The 20,308-nt window shown below is 36.8% G+C and overlaps 1 protein-coding gene across 14 annotated transcripts in view; it reads left to right on the top strand.

Moving 5' to 3' along the window:
• Window positions 1–20,308, top strand: part of LMO7 (LIM domain 7) — a 188,537-nt gene that overhangs the window by 98,018 nt on the left and 70,211 nt on the right. For all 14 annotated transcript variants that reach the window (XM_037010278.2, XM_037010273.2, XM_037010275.2 and 11 more), the window contains one exon: window positions 2,496–2,602. In XM_037010278.2, the coding sequence (XP_036866173.2) occupies window positions 2,496–2,602 (107 nt within the window). The remainder of the gene's footprint in view (window positions 1–2,495; window positions 2,603–20,308) is intronic.

The raw sequence follows: 20,308 nt of genomic DNA, 5'->3' as shown, positions 1-20,308 counted from the left end.
TGCCCTTAAGAATGGGTTACAGATGCAGAAACTACTCATTTCACAAGATAAGAAAGAAAGGGGCAGGAAGGTTGGCTAATGCTTCCAAAGCCACACAAGTGGTTAGTGGCAGAGCTAACTGGGAGTCCTGGCTACCAGATTAATGAGATAAGATTTGTTTCAGGTTTGTCCTTTGTTTTTACTCTTATCTTTGTTAGTTTCAAGTGAAAATGATTCCATTGAATAAGGACTAAATGAGTACCATTTACTATGTTGAGCTGGGTGTGGCTTCGTGATGTGTTGACAGACATGAAAATTTTATGATACTGTATCTCCCCTTAGGCAACTAGCTGCCTAGGTCCTTTTGAAATTTTAAAAAGTAAATTACTAGTGGGTTCAAATCCAGTAGACATGATTTAGTTATAATTCTGATCTTAGTACAACCTGTTCCTACTACGTAGGGCACATGCGACTTTGTTAATAAAGTTGGTTTTAAACTTGGGCATCATTGAGCTATTCAAAAGATAGTCTGCCTTTTAATATAAAGGCTTTATTTAGAACTAGAATTTAATTATATTTTTTTCATTGTCTTCAATGAAGTATAGTCATGTTAGATTTTAAGTTGTCTCTTTCCAAATACTTGGACGGGTTTTGAAGTGACTTTATCCTTAGAAACATGTACGTATTTGTCAACTGGATAAATACTACCATGTTTTTATAAAGCTTGAAGAGCTATTTGGCTGTCAGTTCAATAAGTTTACTTTTGGTTTAACTTTGTTATAACGTTTTGTAACATTTTAAACATTCAGAACCAAACTGAATTTGTAGGAAGACCTCTAAATGGATTATCCCTTTTTTGAAATGAGATTTTCTTCCTGTAGGATTTGGGGTACTGGTGCACCAAGCCATTTGTTCTTGTCTGCTTCTCTGAGGCAGTTTTAGAACCATTAATTTCAATCATTTGGTAATTAGATAGTACAGGTTTTAGAAATTATGTGAGCTTAAAATGATCACTTCTCCTCCTGGAATTTTGCCAATACAGTTTTCGTTTCTGGGGCTATGTGCGGGGAGCCTCCTTCCATTAAGCTGCTCAACTTTTGACTTAAAGTTCCTTTTGTCTTTGACCTCTTACTTCACATGAATCACAGATTTCAGCCTTCAGCTGGCTTTTCAGCTAGGTCGTTCACACGGTCTCTTTAATGATGGTATCTGGCCATAAACTCCCACATCTACAAATAGTGTTTTTGAAGGTCTGTTCGTCCCCTAGCAGCCTGTATCCCTTTTCTCTTACCATTCATTTGCTTACCTTTCCCCTAAACCCCTCTCTTTCCAGGAATTGGAACCGTTGAACTTGGCCTCTTCCTTTCTCTTTCTCTAGCATTCCCTCCACTTTGCTGTACACCTGCCTTTTCCTCCCGTGGAGATGAGCTTCTCAACATAGGAAAAGAGTCATTTCTGCCATTCTTCGAGTGGCAGGTTGTCTTCTGGCTGCTGGCAGCCCCACTGCTGGTGGGGAGGTGAGCTTCCAGGGAAGCCCCAGAGGCTCACGCTGGGGATGTGGTGCTGCCCGCAATGTGTAAGTGGACCAACATGTGTTGGCGTGCGGTGAGGTCCTTCTCTTCCTGAGAACCTTACCAGCGCAAGGCAAAGCTCCCGCATGGCATCTTCAAAAGCTCAATCCTGTAAATGGCTTTCATTTATTAAATTGAGTAAAGATGGCAGCGCAAGCTAACTGTGCTCATGAACTGTATGTTACTGTTGTGATTAGTGTTTGTGTAGCGGTTGATTTGAATGAAAGCAGTGGTTTGTGAGTGGACAGTTTGGGTTTGAAATTAGACTTGAGGGTAACCTAGATTTTCATTTTTTGAAGGCAGTTCCTGAGGCAGGTGCAGGTGTTGGCAATGTACCACACCTAAACTATGCGGGTTAGCCAGCGAGCCCTGGGCTTCTCCTGGGTCCTGTAGTGTGGTTTCTTGTCTGTCGAGAGCCAGCTCTGCAACCAAACCCAGATTCCAGGTGTGGTATTCCACAGTCGTTCTGTAATTTGTAATCATAGAAACAGAATGTTCCTCCTCTTATTTCTTCCCTGCCAACAGTTTCTGGGTGGGTGAATGTCAGTAGCTGGAGTTATTTTTAAAGAGGAGAGGTGAGGCTTGTCGTGCAAAGCTGGGAAGAGGGCGTTTGTTTGCAGAGTGGAGCTGACATCAAAGTGTAGATTACTGCTCAGTGGCCAGGCACTTGTCCTGTAACAGGTAATGTTTAACGTGCCAGCCACAAAGATCACAGAAACAGTGTATACCAGGGCATAAGATAGAACTACCGTTTATGCTCTGGAAGACTGAAAGGCAATACATGTCTTCTTTAAAAAAATATACATATATGCATTGATCTTGCTGCCTCCTTTTTTTGCTGGCTATAATTGGACTTTGAAGCTTGGAAGTTACATCATAATAATTTGTAACCTTCATCGGTGAGCAAGCTCTGCTAAGCAATCACTTTCCACTTCTTTTTCACAGGATAACATAAATGTTTTTTTGAAAGCTTGTGAACAGATTGGATTGAAACAAGCTCAGCTTTTCCATCCTGGGGATCTACAGGATTTATCAAATCGAGTCACTGTCAAGTAAGTTTCAGTGGTTTGTTATATATTTTAAACTTAGGGCTTATAGCTTATGTGAAAAGAATTCCTGAGAGTTCATGATTACTGAAAAATCGTTCCTCTGTCTTTCTCTGTTCTCATTCCATAACAGATGATTTAAAAACCAGCTTAGGGACACTGAATGTGAAGCTGCCTGTAATTGAAACCATGACATATTGTTATTGAAATCTCTATACTAACTGAAATGGTAGTTCATATTTTAATGCTTAGCTAATATGGTTGTGTTTGGTTGCTAATGGTGAGGATATTCACTATACCTATAAAGTGAATTTAGAGGTAATATTATAGAGTAAAATTAATAATTTTAAAGTAGTTTTAAAAATATATATATTTGGAATTAAGCCATAATTGCTAATATAAAATGAGTGGTACAGTGGTATGAGGCTTTCTTAACATTTGGAAGGTTGCAGTACCTGGGGTCAAGATATAATGCTAATGACCTCGTCAATTGTGGCTGATTTCTAAAAAATACTGTTTTTCACCATTTTAATAGTACAGAGGAGAAAGTGGGGATAAAAATACATGTGCAGGTGTCTCTTGTGTTTTTGATAGAAAATGGTGTTCATGTGTGAGTGTATGGTTTCAGGAAATCTGGTTTTAAGCTCTTGTGAGTCTTTTTTCCTCCTATAAATCTAATTTGCTCTCAGTGAATCAGAAAAACCCCTGTTATCAGATAAATATGACAGGAAAACAATTTAGTTTTGTAATAATGACTACCTCCTTATCATGGCTCTTAAAACATAATTAACATTTTTCCAAGGGAGAAAGTAAACATTTTATTCTATCTGAAGAAAAGGAAAAAGTAGTTTCTACTGATTCAGACAAAGATTTAACTTATATGGTTAATATCCCTTTTGTAATAGCTTTAATAGTTATATAAAAATTGACTGTAAAATCTTTAATGTGGCCAATATTTTTTTCTAAAGAAACATAACACTGTATGTAAGTAACTTTTATAGTGCATATTGTCTTTTACCAGTAGAATTTACCAAGTAGAATTAATCTTTTAAAGTCTAATAATACATATTTTTAAACTAGCAAACCATTTTAAACTTATATGCTTCTAGTTCTGTTGAATATGCATTTGCAACCTGTGCAGCAGTGACATGTACATGGCAGGGGAGAGTCTGTTTGCATTCCCAATTAAATAGGAGATAGTTGAGAGACCCTAAGTTTGATTGCCAGAATGGCACGTTTCTTTCTGCTGTAATGCAAGGTTGTGTTTAACTCCCATGAAAAATACCTCTATAGATGAGTTTGTTTTTCTCCCAGTTGTCATTCTCTCATAAGACCTGATGGACCTAGACACTTTTGACATTGAAAAGGCTTTTACATTGTTGCTGTCTGTTAAGAATACATGTCTTTTCCCCCTAAAATCATACTGTTTGGAGTCTGTAGGTGATGTTTGAGTAGGCTACAGAGTAGGCAAAACACATTTGTTGGCTTCTAATTGCAAGACTACTCTGAGCAAAACTTTCCTGGAGCCTGTTTCGTGAGATACTGGGTGTAAAGTGTTTAGGAAAAATCAGTATCTGGGCTCAGCCTTCAGTGAAATTAAATTACTGACAAACTGAAACCAGGAGGTCACGTAGTTATACTGTAGTAGGAAGTATGCAGAACAACTTGTTTCAGTGGAAACCACAAGTCCATAAAAGCAAGGTGTGCCTAGGTACTACTACAGAGAATGCCTGAGTGAGCACCTTGACTCAGCCTAAGAACATTTCCCCTGATAATTCTGTCTTGGACAAAGAGCAAAAGGGTCGACCCTGGGTCTGGGAAGAAAGTACGGAAGTCTTCCGGTTATAAGACCTGAGTGAGCTGGCAAATGGCTTATTTAAAAACGTTGGCCACAGCATTTTGTCCTGAGATAACAGTTTTTTTTTTAATAAAAGGAAGCAGGCTTAAAGAAAGCAAACTATTGCTTACTAACCAGTAACATATATTTTAGCTTTTAGTTTATGTTCTTATGAATAGACTTCTTTGGTCAAATCTTATCCTATCGCTGTAGGCCAAAGGACTTGGTGTTTGTTAGACCAGTGGTTCTCAAGGCAGTTAGTCCCTAGGGGACATTTGTGGTTGATATATCAGGGGTGGGGTGCTACTGGGTCCCCACAATAAAGAATTTTCCAACCCCAAGTATCATTAATGCTTAGGTTCAGAAATGCAGTCTTAGACTTGGAATTCCCTATTTATTTCCGCTCTGCCAGCAAGATAATCATGTGGAAAGGACACTTTTCCATTCTGCTAAAATATAATTTTTTACTAAAATATTTCCATGTTAGTATGTTCACTCAGAAGGAAGGCTCATTATAATTTGTGTGGTAATGTGTGAATATGTTGACACTATTGCTTATCAGTATACATTAAGATTAGCAAATGTGGCAAAATATATGATTATTTTTAGATTCTCTTATCAAAACTCAACTGCTAAGGCTGCATTAACAGTTAATAGACCCATTGCTGGTCTTGTGGCAAGTGCAATCTAAGGTCCATGTTTGCATGATACACTGAGAATAAGGAGGAGAAGACAGTTTATACACTCCATGTTGGCAAACATGAAGTATTTTTTGTTAGTGGACAGCAGTGATTAAAAACACAGATGGCATACAGAGCTTAGGAGAGTTGTGTGTGGTGAGGATGAATGGCAGGAGCAGAAGCAATCAATTTAAAGAGCCTTTGCTATTTAATTTCAGTAATCCAGATCCTAACTACAAAGTCTTGTTTTCCAGCAACTTGAGGTTTACAACTTAATTTGTAATAAAAACTTCTCACTAGTCAAACAGAACTAGAGTACTCTTTATATCTCTGTATTATTCACATTAATATGTTATCTAGTTTTCTAACTGAATTATTTTACTTCTTCCAGGAAGTGGTTTAAAGTTGTCCAAGTATGTTTGAATTATTCCACTTATTTTGGGACTGCATATATTCAAGTCAGTTGATATTTTGACATTCCTGACACTAGTGAATAGGATCCAGCTTTACTACTTTTCTTCCAAAAAGCTAATAACCAAATCGGTGACTTAGCCTCCATGAATGGTAGATTTGGTTGAATTATCCTAGTTGAGAAGTTTATTGGGGCCACGAAATTTAGTTTCTGTACCAATGAATAGCTGCATCATTATTAACCATTTACTAAATATCTGTACTGAGCTCAGAAACACATACAATCCACAGAGAAGAGGTGGTGTGACTCCTGCAGAACTGCCTCTGCACACTTTCTGTAAAAGGCCTGTAGCAGAGCAAGCACAGCAGCCACAAGGCCATGCTACTGGAGACCGCCTGTAAGAGTGTCATGTTCTTGGTGGTGTCATTCGGTCATTAACAGGCACAGAGCAATTGCTGGTTGTAGAAAGCAGAGGGTCCTGAATTGAAGTTGGCAGAAAACAGGGGTTGAGCATTAAACCTTTAATTTTGTATGTCTAGCAGTTTGACTCAGAAACTGGCTTACATTTAAACCTTTGCTCTAACCAATTATATACTGAAATTTTTAGGCTGAGAATTTGAACAGATTACAAACATGTTTTTTCAATCCCCTTACCAGTCCAATCCAATTTTTTAGCACTTCCTTAGTTACATTGTGTTTGTAGTACAATTACTGGACGTCAATGCTTTTGAACACAATTACTTCAGCCATGCAAAGAACTATTTTCTAGCACAGACCTTTTCATTATTTAGAGTACTTAATATTTTATGTGTAAAACATAACTTTAAATGTTGATATTGACTGAATTTTTAAAAAGATCTCTTTATCAAATGGAGGGTAGAAAAATCAAGAATCTTTTTTTTTTTTTTTGTACGCATGCTAGTTGCCAAAGCAACAGTGGTTGGAAGCGAAATTAGTGTTAACATATTTCCCTCAAGAACATAAAGTAGGCTCAAAATGGTATTTTAAGGATTTAACTGTTCTCTAAAGCTTTGAAGGGGTACTTGATTTTGTGACAATACTGTCAAGTCATTTCTTAGGAATTAGGTTCCCAGATGACAGTCTTTTAACAATCTGCCAAACTGGGCTTGATGTATGAATATGTATATCTGTGTATAAGGTTTTTAGTCATGTATGTAAAAATATACCTACTTTGAATTAAGTAATTTCCACCTTTTCTGACTTAAACCTGGTTTAATTTTTTTTAGGACTTTCAAGTGAGTTTCTCAACATCTTAATATGTTTTTATTTTTAAAAAACAACAAACTTAATGATATCCAAACTTGGATCTGTAACGTGAGCAGGGTGTCTTCCACATGTCAATTCATGTTACTATTTTTAAACGTTCCCTCCCTACCCAGTAGTTAGGAGAGAATAAAACAGAAAGGAAGTTGGCTGCACTGTACATCTCTCTGTCCCATTCAGTCATTCTCAGGTATCAGGTAGTTACTGCAAGGGGGTCACTGATTTTTTTGGGTTGTCAAGGCTCTGTTTAAAGCCAGCAGCAAAAAATCAAAAGTTCTTTAATCCCAAAGTTTGAATGCCTAAAGGTCTTCTTAGTTGCAGAGAGATGTGGTATGATACTGCAACAAATCTATAGAATGACTGAGGTTTTATCTGGAATTTATCTCCATTTCTAGTTCTTAATTTATTTGTGGATAGACAAACAAGTTTCTGACTGTCAGTTCTCCTCCTTCTCTCTACTCTTCAAATCCTGGAAGCCATGGGGCCTGATTCCGTTTCGGCTTGCTGGGTGAAACTTGATGTTGCAGACTTTTCTGGACAGGGTCTTTATCTTAAAAAGTAACCTGACGTACAGTCATTGCTCCAAAGATTCTCACTTGGCAGCTTATCTGCTTAGTCGTTGACAGGAATCAATTCATGGGAGGATGACGGAATTTGCTTTCCTGTGACCAGATAGCATTTGTCTTATAACAACATCCTTCAAAGGGTTAAACCAAAGAGATTTTTTTAAATTTTGGTATCATTAACCTACATTTACATGAAGAACATTATGTTTACTAGACTCCCCCCATCCCCAAGTCCCCCCCCTACGGCCCCCATTATAGTCACTGTCCATCAGAGTAAGATGCTATAGAATTACTACTTATCTTCTCTGTGTTGTACAGCCCTCCCCGTGCTGCCCCCACACATTATACATGCTAATCATAATGCCCCCTTTCTTTTTTTCCCTCTCTTATCCCTCCCTTCCCAACCATCCTCCCCAGTCCCTTTCTCTTTGGTAACTGTTAGTCCATTCTCAGGTTCTGTGATTCTGCTGCTGTTTTGTTCCTTCAGTTTTTTCTTTGTTCTTATACTCCATGTATGAGTGAAATCATTTGGTACTTGTCTTTCTCCACCTGGCTTATTTCACTGAGCATAATACCCTCTAGCTCCATCCATGTTGTTGCAAATGGTAGGATTTGTTTTCTTCTTATGGCTGAATAATATTGTGTATGTGTATGTGTACCACATCTTCTTTCCATTCATCTACTTATGGACACTTAGGTTGCTTCCATTTCTTGGCTATTGTAAATAGTGCTGCAATAAACATAGGGTGCATATGTCTTTTTCAAACTGGGCTGCTGCATTCTTAGGGTAAATTCCTAGAAGTGGAATTCCTGGGTCAAATGGTATTTCTATTTTGAGCTTTTTGAGGAACCTCCATACTGCTTTCCACAATGGTTGAACTAGTTTACATTCCCACCAGCAGTGTAGGAGGGATCCCTTTTCTCCACAACCTCGCCAACATTTGTTGTTGTTTGTCTTTTGGATGGTGGTGATCCTTACTGGTGTGAGGTGATGTCTCATTGTGGTTTTAATTTGCATTTCTCTGATGACTAGCGATGTGGAGCATCTTTTCATGTGTCTGTTGGCCATCTGAATTTCTTCTTTGGAGAACTGTCTGTTCGGCTCCTCTGCCCATTTTTTAATTGGATTATATTCTTTTTGTTTGTTGAGGTGCATGAATTCTTTATATATTTTTTATGTCAACCCTTTATCAGATTGGTCATTTACGAATACATTCTCCCATACTGTAGGATTCCTTTTTGTTCTATTGGTGGTGCCCTTTGCTGTACAGAAGCTTTTCAGCTTGATATAGTCCCACTTGTTCATTTTTGCTTTTGTTTCCCTTTCCTGTGGAGATATGTTCATGAAGAAGTCGTTCATGTTTATGTCCAGGAGATTTTTGCCTATGTTTTTTTCTAAGAGTTTTATGGTTTCATGACTTACATTCCCAAAGAGATTTTTGTTGAAGAGATTCATCTGTCTTTCAAATTATTATCTGTAGGGCTGCCTCTTTGGAATTAATCAAACTTCTAAAATTACATGTACTATGATGTCATTTTTGAAAAGGAGAGCATCGCTAGTAACTAGAGGTGTGTGAAGCATTGTTTTTCTGGGTTTCATGAGTATTATGGTATGATTTGATTATTTATGTGAGGGTATACTTGGAAGTATGTGCAGTTATTCTGGTAAGGGAAAATCTTAGTTTCAGAGAAGTCGTTCACTTGTTTGTCTGTCATACAGCAAGTATTGATTGAGCATTTTCTCTGTGGCATATATTTCTACAGACATAAATCATACTGAGTCCTGCCCTAAATTGAAGAAAGGTCCCCTTAAGTTAGTATACATTTGAGATAAATGTTTGAATGTTAAGATAAATGCATGGTGTTTTCTGGGAATACAAAGATGAACAGTTATTTAGACTTCCCAATCAGGAAACACTTCCAGTTGGAGGCGACATTGATTTCTCATCTGGGCTTTCAAAGCATTTTTTTTGTTTTTCATCTGTATCTAATTTTTCCCTAGACTTAAAACTATTTGAATACAGGGACAACACATTATTCCCTTTACCTCTTAGTTTCTGATACCTTAAGTGTTTGTTTGAAAATTAGTTTTTAATTACATAGACTTCCTAGAAACTTGAAAACCAGGTTTTGAGATGAGAACTGATTTTTCTTTACCAGGTCTTCCTCTTTTTATTCTCATCATTCAGAATTGCAAAGCAGTCATAGAACTTGTGGATTCAATTGCCTTTCACTTACCATTCCAGAATGATAAGGCATATTACAACATAATCTAAAATATATACAATTTAAAAGAAAATGTGTTTCCTCTGTGTGAGTAATAAACTAAAATTGGAACTTTGGGCCATGTGCCTTTCAAAGTAGTTGGTAGATGTTTTAATCCTTATGCTGATGTCCAAAGGATAAATACTAATGTTTAACTGACATTTAGGAGGATGTTCTGTGTTTATGTGAAGTTTCAGGAACATTTTAATGCTTTCATATCATCACAAATTACTTCATCTTGTGAAATAAATCTGTGTACTTAAGATTTTTGAGTAGAAACATGGTAGTTATATACATAGTTTGAATTTTTTATAAAAGCTCGAGGACAGGGAATATGAATTAATTAAAAGCAGGAACAATATCTTGTTAGAACAGAAAATCTAGAAACCGGAGAACAGACAGCTATTTTCTCTTGCCCCTGTATGTATGGGATCATTTCAGTTTAATTAACTTTTGTGAGACTTAAATTTTTTAAATGTTCTCTGAAATATGGTAAATATATTTCATTTGGATTCATTTCTTTCGAAAGATTTACCTCCATATTTTGAGAAGCAAACCAGAATAACTTTTATAAAACCACAACCAGTTTATAGCACAAATCCAAAAGTGTACTTTGTTTATTGGTTTATTTTTATCATCCCATTTCCTCTCATTTCTGTGAAAGTCTGTCCTTTTGGTCATGAGAAAGAGAGGTTATCCTTTGGATAGACAAGACCAGACACTGTTCTCTAAAAGACCATGTGGCAGGGCTTTTGAACACCTATTCTAAAAACACTGCAGCTGTTCTCCCCATGTTTTCCACGGACCCACTGCTTCTCTTGGGCATCTCCCATTTGTTTAGCCCATGAAACAGCTACTATACTAATGGCATAAAAATTATTGTTTATAATCTGAAATATTTAAGGTTTTTATCCTAGACACTAAAAAATCAAAATTAACGAGACACTCTTTGTTAAGCAAAAAGGCTTGTTTACTTTAGTTGTACTGTACACAATGAAAACAAACTAGGATAGTTTATGTTAATGTTCTTTGACATAACCTAATTTTTTTACTTTAAAAAATTGAGACTTGCTATTAAAAATGGTATATAGAATAGGTATAAAAGTTATCTGTTGACCATTTATTGGTTATTTTTAAGAGTTTAGGTTAATGGAGAAGCTCTTTTAGGGGTGACTGCCCTGGTATGACTTGTCATGCTGAGCCACCATCCCAGGTGGGACTGACTGCTGATAGACAGGCTTCATTTCTCAGAGACATATCTGAGTGTCCTTCCTGAACTTGGGAGTAAGGTGATTTGTCATCTATTTCTCATAAAAGCTTAGTACCATTGCTTCAGACACCACTGATGAAATATACAGAGTAAACCTAAGAAAACGTTCCAAAAGTGTTACTGAAAAACACTTAATTTTAAGGAAACAAAATATACTTGCCGTATAAATTTAATCCACACTAAATATAAATGATAGTGTAATAAAATTCCATTCAAAAAGGAAGAGATTAAAAACACACTTTGAATGAGCACACTTCAGATAAACCAGTTTTTCTTTAAGGAAAAAGGGGAAGTGGATCTTTGTGGCATGGTAAAAGCAGCCACTTTGAATTAAGCTCTGCATTAGTCACTATTATCAAGGGTTCATTCTGTGTGCTTTGAGCAGTTTGGGGGAGAAATCACTATATATCAAGTATCACTGTTATTACATCACTATTTCACCACATTGTAGTACCATTGATCGTTTGATATTTTTGAAATGTTTTTTTTTAAATTGTGATTTGGAAATCTTCTAAAGAATCATTGTATTGGGGTAAAAAAATTAGTTCATGTTGCACGACTTTTGGCTTAGTGTGACGAAGGAAAAATCTATGGGTAGTTTCTGCTCTATTTTGTGTAGAATAGTGTGTATTCATATATAAAATGTGCAGTAAAGCACACATACAATAAATAAGAACTTAGTGAAAATTTGTGTAAGGCTTCAAAGACTGAGGCACCAGATCCAGAGAGGTCCCAGATTTTTGCTTATTTCGGTGAATTCATTTCACTGAAGGGAATTGGTCTGTGTCTTAGAAGAAAAGTAGGAATATTATGATAGTTAAATATGGATGTCCAGGGCAGACTGATCCCAGATTATTAAGAAATAGAGCTCTATGTCCTTTCGCATATTTTTCATTTTCCTTTTTGTATCACTTATAAGAAAAAGGCAGAAAAAAATTCTCTTTATTAAAGATTCTGGTATCCACTGATAAAAGCCCAGGGCTGCTGGAACCAGATTACTGCTCTGGAGTATCTAGAAGCAGCGCAATCCTGTTGGGCTGAGGAGGGTTGGTGGGTATGGGAGGCTTAGCCTAGGGGTGTTGAGTCCTTTCAACTGTAGGCCTTTTATTTTGAGGCTTGTCAACTGCATCCATTGGATATTTAATATTCACCATGTATAGATCCTGAATCCTGGGTGCATAGAAGAGATACAAGACCTACCTCTTTGCTACCTTGATCTTAACACCAAAAGTGAAGAAGATGAAAAGCATTCTTAAGTCTTAATGTTTGCTTTTGTGTCTTAAGGAACATCAGTGACTGATATTTTATACTCAAAGGGGACGGTGGATTTGGAGTGACAAATAGCAACTTGGTAAGAAAATTGCTGCACTAGAGTGTCCAGAGTATCTCAGAAATATTCAGTTAGGTTTAGACAAACTAGATAAGAGCTGTGGAAAACGGGTGTTTTGCGTTAGTGATTTCTATCATAGTCACAGCCCAGCCAGATATTACCATTTTGTTTCCATAACACGAAGTGAAGTAAGTCAAGAGAAAAGCAAGTTGCACAACTATATGACCTTGGACCAATAACAGAGCTAGGGTTTAAATTTAGAGGGTGAATTAGCCTACAAGCTTGGACTCTTTCCATTATATTGTTGAAACAGACAGCCTTTAAAAACTTGCTGGTATTCTTCCTAGTGCGATGTAACTGAAATTGTCATGAGTTGCTTTTTAAACTGGTCAGCTATACCCAGAATGGATTTGTGAAGGTCGTTGGTATTACCTCATGTGATAAATGGCAAATATATTTGCATTATGATTTTAAAATGTTTTTCCTAGTTTGTGAGCTAAATAACTCACAACATGCCACCAAGTCTAAGATCAGTGATTGACCTCCTAATTTTAGACATGTTAAAGGAACACGTGTGCCAAAAGATGTATGCTACATGTGTGATCTTTTAATATCGGTTAGTGAAACAGTGTTTGGATTTATTGATATGTGCACATAAATGCATTTATAGATTTTATGTCTCATGAAGATACTTACTTATGAATGCTTAGTTGTATTTACCGTGATAATGGAACATTCCTTTTGAGGTTTTACAATGAATAACCTAGATTGCTCAGGATCATACTAGCATACTTTGACCTTTATAGTACTGGCATGAAACCATCTTTTAAAAAGTAGAATTGGTAGATAATTTCTTTAGAATAATTTCTTTTTAAACAAGTTTTGACGGTCTTATTTTATTTTTTAAAACCGAACTAAGCCATGACTCCCTCCTTCAAACACCCTTGGTTGGGAATAAGTGCTTATTTAAAGAAAAGGAATATTTTTTTATTAGATTTAGGTCATTGTACATTAAATCTTACGCTATCTTTGAAAGTCCAAACTGTAAGCAAAGAGATAAATTACACTCATGTTACCTAGTATACTGAATTAAAGAAGAATTATTTCAGTATATTGTCCAATGTCCTGCTATCATCGTTGCCACTGGAAGGTTTGAAACAGGTGGTAAGCATAGAGCATCAAATGTAACAATAAATAGAACAGTCTAATTCCAGTAAGATGAAACTCCTCTCTCTAGTTGCAGAAAGGAGTGAGGGAGATCAGATGGTGACTCAGAAAAGCAAAGTCCAAAAATGACTCAAGCACAGAAACACTTCAAGAATTCCTTTTAATGATAAATTGAGTGATCACTTCCTCTCTCGCCAAATCATTAGAAATCACTTCTTGCTGCTTGTTAAATGTAAAATGTCAGGACTGATTGCCTTTCATTAGTAGGAAGAAATAGTAAACTTAATGAATGTCATGTTTTAGAGTATCGAAGACAGATGAGACTATAGTAGCCCAAGATACGTATATAGCAGAACAATACAAACAAGGAAAAATTTCCTTTTAAGTAACTAGTGGAATGGGTAAGATGCACTAATAGAAACTACTTGAGTTTTAAGGCTGTTAAAAAAAAAAGGGAGGAAAATATACTGCTTTTGAGAGAGGGAATGGAGGAGGGTGGAAAGAAAATAACATTTGCATGCCTAGCTTAATGCATTGTGGGATCTTAGAACTACTTTATAAAATAGGGTGGCTGCCTGAGTTTACAAATATGGTAACTGAGAAGCTTAGCAGCTTGCTCAGGGTCACATGTTCAGTGCATGTGGGAACCCTCATTATGACTCAAAACCCAATGTTTTTTTCCATTATATAAAATCCACCTCTAGGTGTGTCTTAATGAAAGATAGGATAATTGAACAAAGGAAGTTTTTAATGTGTGTATCTGTCAGATGAGCTCTGTCAAGCTGGTTGGGTAGGAAGGAATTTCTGGAGCTATGGAGGAATTTGTAAATTTTAGAAGCTATGGGTGAGAAACAACCCAGACTGCAGGAGTTAGGATGCTTTAAACCAGTGTGTCTCACACTTCAATGAGATTATAAGGCACTTGGGGTCTGGTTCTAATGCAGGTTCGGATTCATTAGGTCTGGGCAGGGATGCTATATTTCTAGCAAGCTCCCAAGTTATGCCAATGCGGACCACACTGAGTAACAATTGAGGCAATAAGAGATAGATATCACACAGTGGATTGTGGGTTTAACAAAAATATTGGAGATGTAAGGCTCGGATGTGGATCTCAAGAATGAATAAGGTTTGAGTGAGAGGTGGGGGACTACTGCAAGAAGATTGGCACATCCAAAGGCACAGAAGGTTGATTCAACCATTTTGCAGAGCATTCCAGATGTAAAGCAGTAAGTAAAGTTAAATAAGATCTCCACTCCTGAGGCCTACATTTTTTTGGGGTGGGAGGAAAGCACAAGGCATGAGTCTCTAATCTAGTTTGGCAGATTGGAGGCAGGATGACAGGTTGAGACCAGCTTGACTGGTACATGGAGTACCTTGGCTAAGGAGTTTAAATGTTATCTTATAGGTAGTGGGGTTATTACCAAAAACTATTCAGCAGATGGTTAAAAGTTAAAATCAGAGATTTAGAAGGATGGGGGTAAGGAAATAGTATGTAAAATGAATCGACTGAGAACTAGGTTGGAGTCTTGGAAATATGTTAGGGAATGTTGCAGTTCATGGGTGTTTAGGTAAGAATGCCAACTGCTGAGAGCAGTGAAAATGTAAATGAGGAGAAATGCCAAAGATGTTTGAAGCAAAACATGATGGGGGTTGATTAGCATGATGAAGCGAGATTAGCTCTTGAGCTTGTGCAATCCTTAGCAGAAATGGGAGAAGGGGCAGATATGGGGGCAAGATGGAGATGAAGTTTTAACACATTGCAATGGGCATGATAGGAGAGCATCCAAATGGAAATGTGGGAGTGTCAGTGTATAGTCAGAATTTATGGCTAGTTATATGGACTTGGGAGTCATTTGTGAAGACAATAGGCATTTGCAGGAAAATAAAGCCCAGCTCTGAGAAAGTGAGGGTGGAGAGGGAAGAACGGATGGCTCCAAACTGGTCTTCCTTTCCTTCCTCTCGCCCTCAGTTGTCCATGTACAAGTGCGTGCATCAATTTCTGACTCCTCAGTCCACTGATCTATTTACCTAACCTTCAGCCAGTTCTTTATAGTGTCCTGAATAAGTATAGCTTCAATCATTGTATTTTTTCCTTCTCTTAAACACAATAAAAATTACCTCTTTTTTCTATTTTGTTTTCTATAGTGCCTTCTGTAAATGTTAGGCCTGATTTCTTGTCCTGGGAACTGCAATTGCTTTGGAATAAATGGCAGTGGGAATATCATGCCTTCAAGGGACACACTGTGAGTTGTCTTCTGGAACCAGTTAGATATTCAAATCAGTTCAGAGACTTGAACATGACTGCCCGTACTGGCCTTGGGGTCCCTAAGTCATAAATCAGTGTTTACGTGGCATCCACAATGTGGGCCACTGTCAGCCGTACCTCCCCCCTCCCATTTGCTTTGTGCATTCTCCTACAGCATGAGCAAAAATGATCACTTGCTTGTTTTTCTTTTGTCATCTTTTAAATCTAAGCTAATCTAAGCTTCACATCTCTTGTAAACAACTATTCAAAAAAGAATAATACAACCCTCTATGGAAGAGAAAATTTCAGTCACATTGCATCCAAATTCATACAGCAAAATACACTTTTCTATTTTTCCCTCCATCCTTACAAACTTTATGCCCAAACAGTGGCACTGAAAAACTCACAAAGTTGGCAAAATGACATCTGATTGAGTTTGACACAATTTTATTAAAAAACAAAAATAAAAACAACCCCTCCAAACCTACTTCTTCTGTTGATCAAGGTTGGGGGAAAAAAGGTAGTTTAGGGAATGTATGTCACCAGGGTATTTGATTCAATAAACGAATAAGTGTATGAATAAATGGATTAATGAGCTTAATATTTGTAGAGCTCCTATGTACCCAGTACTGTTTAGGTATTGGGAATTCAGTTTCATAGTGAAAAGGACAGAGTCCTGCCATGCTTAGGTATGTATTGTAATAGGGCAGAAGATAATGTGAGATGGTGACAGGACTCTGAAGAAAATACAGCAAGGTGAGGAGAGGATGTATCTGGAAGGTTCTTTTGGCTATATCGTAAGCATGTTTACATTAAATTTTACACTAAGTAGATTTAAAGGCACTAAAAAAACTAGCTGTGGAGGTTAATATTTTTTTCTAAACAGTATCTTAAATATTTACGGTAAAAATTCCCTGAGAAAGCTCCAGTGGTTGAAGCTTTAGTGAACTTTGAACTTAAGAGTCAGAAAGGAGGCACACTGACTTCTGAAGACTGGGGCTCCCTGTGTGCGTACACGAGCCTTTCCTCCTCCGCACCCATACTTCCAGCCTGGCGGGCTTCTGGCTGTCTCTGATCAGATGATTAGATGCTTATGGTATAGATTAGGCTTATGGATTTTTATAAAGGCATTTTGCTCCACTCCTCAAATCTTGTGTGTCTACTGCAGCTGCGTTCCCACTCCTGAATGCACCATGGTTTCCACCAGCTCATCATGTCAAGTCCAAACCCACTCCACAGACTTTTACACAGTTCTGCCTTCTGATCACTTGCTGCTTATCTGCCTGCATATTTATTTCCCTTCCACACAGCTTTGTCTACCAGTTAGGCCAACTGCTGCTGTTTGTTTTTTCCTCCTTCCTCTAGACAGCTGTTCTTGGAGGCGAGGTGCATCTTGCTTCAGGAAGCCCACCCTAGGAGAAGCAGCCAGATGCCTGGATACAGTTCCCAGTTCAGCCAGTTCCCTTATCCTCTTTGTCCTTATTTTTTACTTTTAAAATGGGGACAGCATTAGTACCTAGTGCATAGGGACCATTGGGAGCATTAAATGAGTTATTATTATAAGTAAAAAAACTTAGATGCCTAATACAAAGCTAACATAATGAATATTTGCTCTCTTATTAATTACTATTGACAGTTTATGATGAAAGTTTAGAGAACTCTGTGGTCTCTGGTCTCCCAGGGTATGTACAATCCACATGACAGACTTATCTTGTATTATTTCATTTTCTTCATGTTTATGGCACTGAATTCTTTTAACTCTTAGTCTATCTAGAGCTAGATTGACTTAAAACGTAATTGGTGAATCATGACAGGATAGGAGCATGAACTCCTTGCAGGGCACAAAGAACACACTGGACAGTCTTGTACACTTTCATAGAATGTGTGCAAGGAGGGGATGGACCCCAGGTGCTAAGAGAAAGGAGTTGCTTTCTTTTTGACTCTTTTAAATATGGATTAATTTAGGGATTTTGTAATGGCAATCTTTTTTATTGTGGTAAGAATACTCCACATGAAATCCACCTTCTTGACTAACTTTTAAGTGCACTAAACAGTGTTAACTACAGGCACAATATTGAATGCCAGATCTCTAGAACTTATTTATCTTGCATGATTAAAGCTATCCATTGAATAGCAACTCCTCATTTCCCCCTCCTTCCAGTCCCTGGCAACTACCATTATGTTGTGTGTTTCTATGAGTGACTCTTGCAGATACCTCATTTAAATAGAATCATGCTGTATTTATCCTTCTGTGACTGGCATATTTCACTTAGCATAATTTTCTCCAGGTTCATCCAAGTTGTTGCATATGGCAGATTACCACTTCTGGGTATATATCCAAAAGAATTGAAATCAGGATCTTAGAGAGCTATCTATACTCCATGTTCACTGAAGCATTATTCACAAGAGCCAAGATAAGGAAACAACCAAAATGTCAACTGAAAAATGGGGTAAAGAAGCTGTGGTATATACATACAATGGAATGTGATTCAGTCCCACAGTAATCTTAATTTTGTATATTTACTTCAGTTTAGCTGTTAGTCTCTGATTACCTGTGATTTAAGATGTAGGCAAAAAACACTTTGGTTAAAAGTGTCATTGAGTTTTAAAGGATTAAAAATATGCCTTTCTTGAATGAACTAAGGAATACGATTTTAATCCTTTGAAGAATAAATAAGGAAAATAAAAGATCTGTTGATAAGAGGAGAAAGAAGGGGGAGAAATCCTCAAATGCGAGAAATATCAGCAGGAGTAGAGAAAGGAGGAGAGGTGTGGAAAAGAGAAAGAATTTTGCCAGGAAAGAATGGTATGACCCAAGTGACCTTCCCATAGACTCAATCTGTGCAGCACACCATAATGGGAAAGGAAGGATTTCTAAGTACATTCAGCCTTATAAATGAGGAAGAAATTTATGTTGTTGTTTGATACTTAAACTAAGAACCAAAAGCCAATCAGATAAGGAAAGGAAAGGCTAGAGATTTAAGGATAACTAATGACAGATCACTCCATATTCCCTGGAGATTTTCATTACTGTGGGAACAATTTGGATTCATTTTAACAGATAATATTCAACAGTGTTCTTAAAATAAAAAAGATGAAAACAAAGATGTGTTTCTGCATCCTGAATCTAAAGTGCCCAAAATTATTAAAAGCCCACTGACATTTCCAGTTTTCATCTAGTTTATTACGAATGACTTTTTTTTTTACTACTTCCTTAAAGACTTGCTTATAAGGATATAATCTGTCCTCTTCAGTAAAAATTGTATTAAAGAATGAATAAAGTATGTGTAAAGTAGGAAGAGCATTATCTCACCGAGAAGTTTAATCATCTTGTCTAAGGGTCTAAAGTCTATAAAATTAATTCTTTCATAAAATGGTGAGAATTATGGAATCAGAAAGGACCTATCTCCAGTAAGCATCTGTACTTCTAAATATTCATTCCCCCACAATACATCATTCATGATTCTTTTAATCCTCTGGCACTCCCAGGTAATTTGACAATCTGGTGTTTCATCTCTTATGGTCTACTGAAGCTTTAAGAAGAAATTTGGGGTTATATCATTTAAAAGCTTATATTTTCTTATGTCTGAGGATTGCTTTTTTGGAATGACTTTGATAACTTACTAATTTTTTGCTGTGAACTACCTTGATTGAGATTTCAAAAGAATTTTTAATTTCATAAGACTTAAAAATTGACATAGATTTATAAGGAGATAAATATTGTATTCAAAAAGTTGTCAGCTTTCAACTCTGGAGCACATTATCCCACAATTATAATCAGAGTAATACATGGGAACATCTGTTTCATCTATCTGAACAAGTACAGAAGGCTTAGTCATGTCCTACAATTGGTGTGCATATTCACTTTTAGTTGAACTTACTAGAAAGGCCCTCTAGGGAGACTAGTAAGTCTCTATGTTGTCTTTATACCAATTTTAAATTTGTAGTGAGAATTGTTAATTTCAGAAACTTTCACTTTTAATGGATATTATAATGAGGATATTATAAATGAGGAAGAAATTTATGTTGTTGTTTGATACTTGTCTGTTTGATACTTGTCTGATTTAATAATCAGAATTTCAGAGCTGGAAGGTACTAAGAGAATCTCATCTGGTGTAGTCATTTCACAGAAGAGAAAGTGGCTCAGAAGAAGTCAGGTGGTTTTTGCAAGGCCACCTGGAGAGCTAAGACAGGTGTCCTGACTTTAGTCCCGCCTTTTGATTTGAATGTAGTTATTTCTACTTTACCTCATTTCCAGCTAACCACGGCAACAAAAGACTTAGAGTAGTATTTCATTTTACCTAGGGTTAACATTATTTATTTCAGTGAGTGACTGTATTGGTGCTTGATGATATTATAATTTACTACTCAATTTCAGATTTAATAATCTGAATAAAATAAGGTCTAGAATTAAATTTCAAAGACAACTACCTGCTTTAATCAGATCAGAGTACATTCACACTATTTCACTTTTTGGAATATAATTACCAATAGCAATTTAATTTTCCTGTGTGGCTACTGTACATTTTGCTTTAATCCTTATTTTGTACCTGTTTCCAACAAGTTGGTTTGTTCTGTTTTTAAATCTGATGCCTTACAACTCTACGCGTGACTTTTTTTATGGAAGCTACTTTGGTATTAAATTTTTCTATGTAG

This window comes from Manis javanica, chromosome 9 (genome assembly GCF_040802235.1).
Source record: "Manis javanica isolate MJ-LG chromosome 9, MJ_LKY, whole genome shotgun sequence".
Classification (NCBI taxonomy): Eukaryota; Metazoa; Chordata; class Mammalia; order Pholidota; family Manidae; genus Manis; species Manis javanica.
This window is presented reverse-complemented; position numbering and strand designations above follow the sequence as displayed.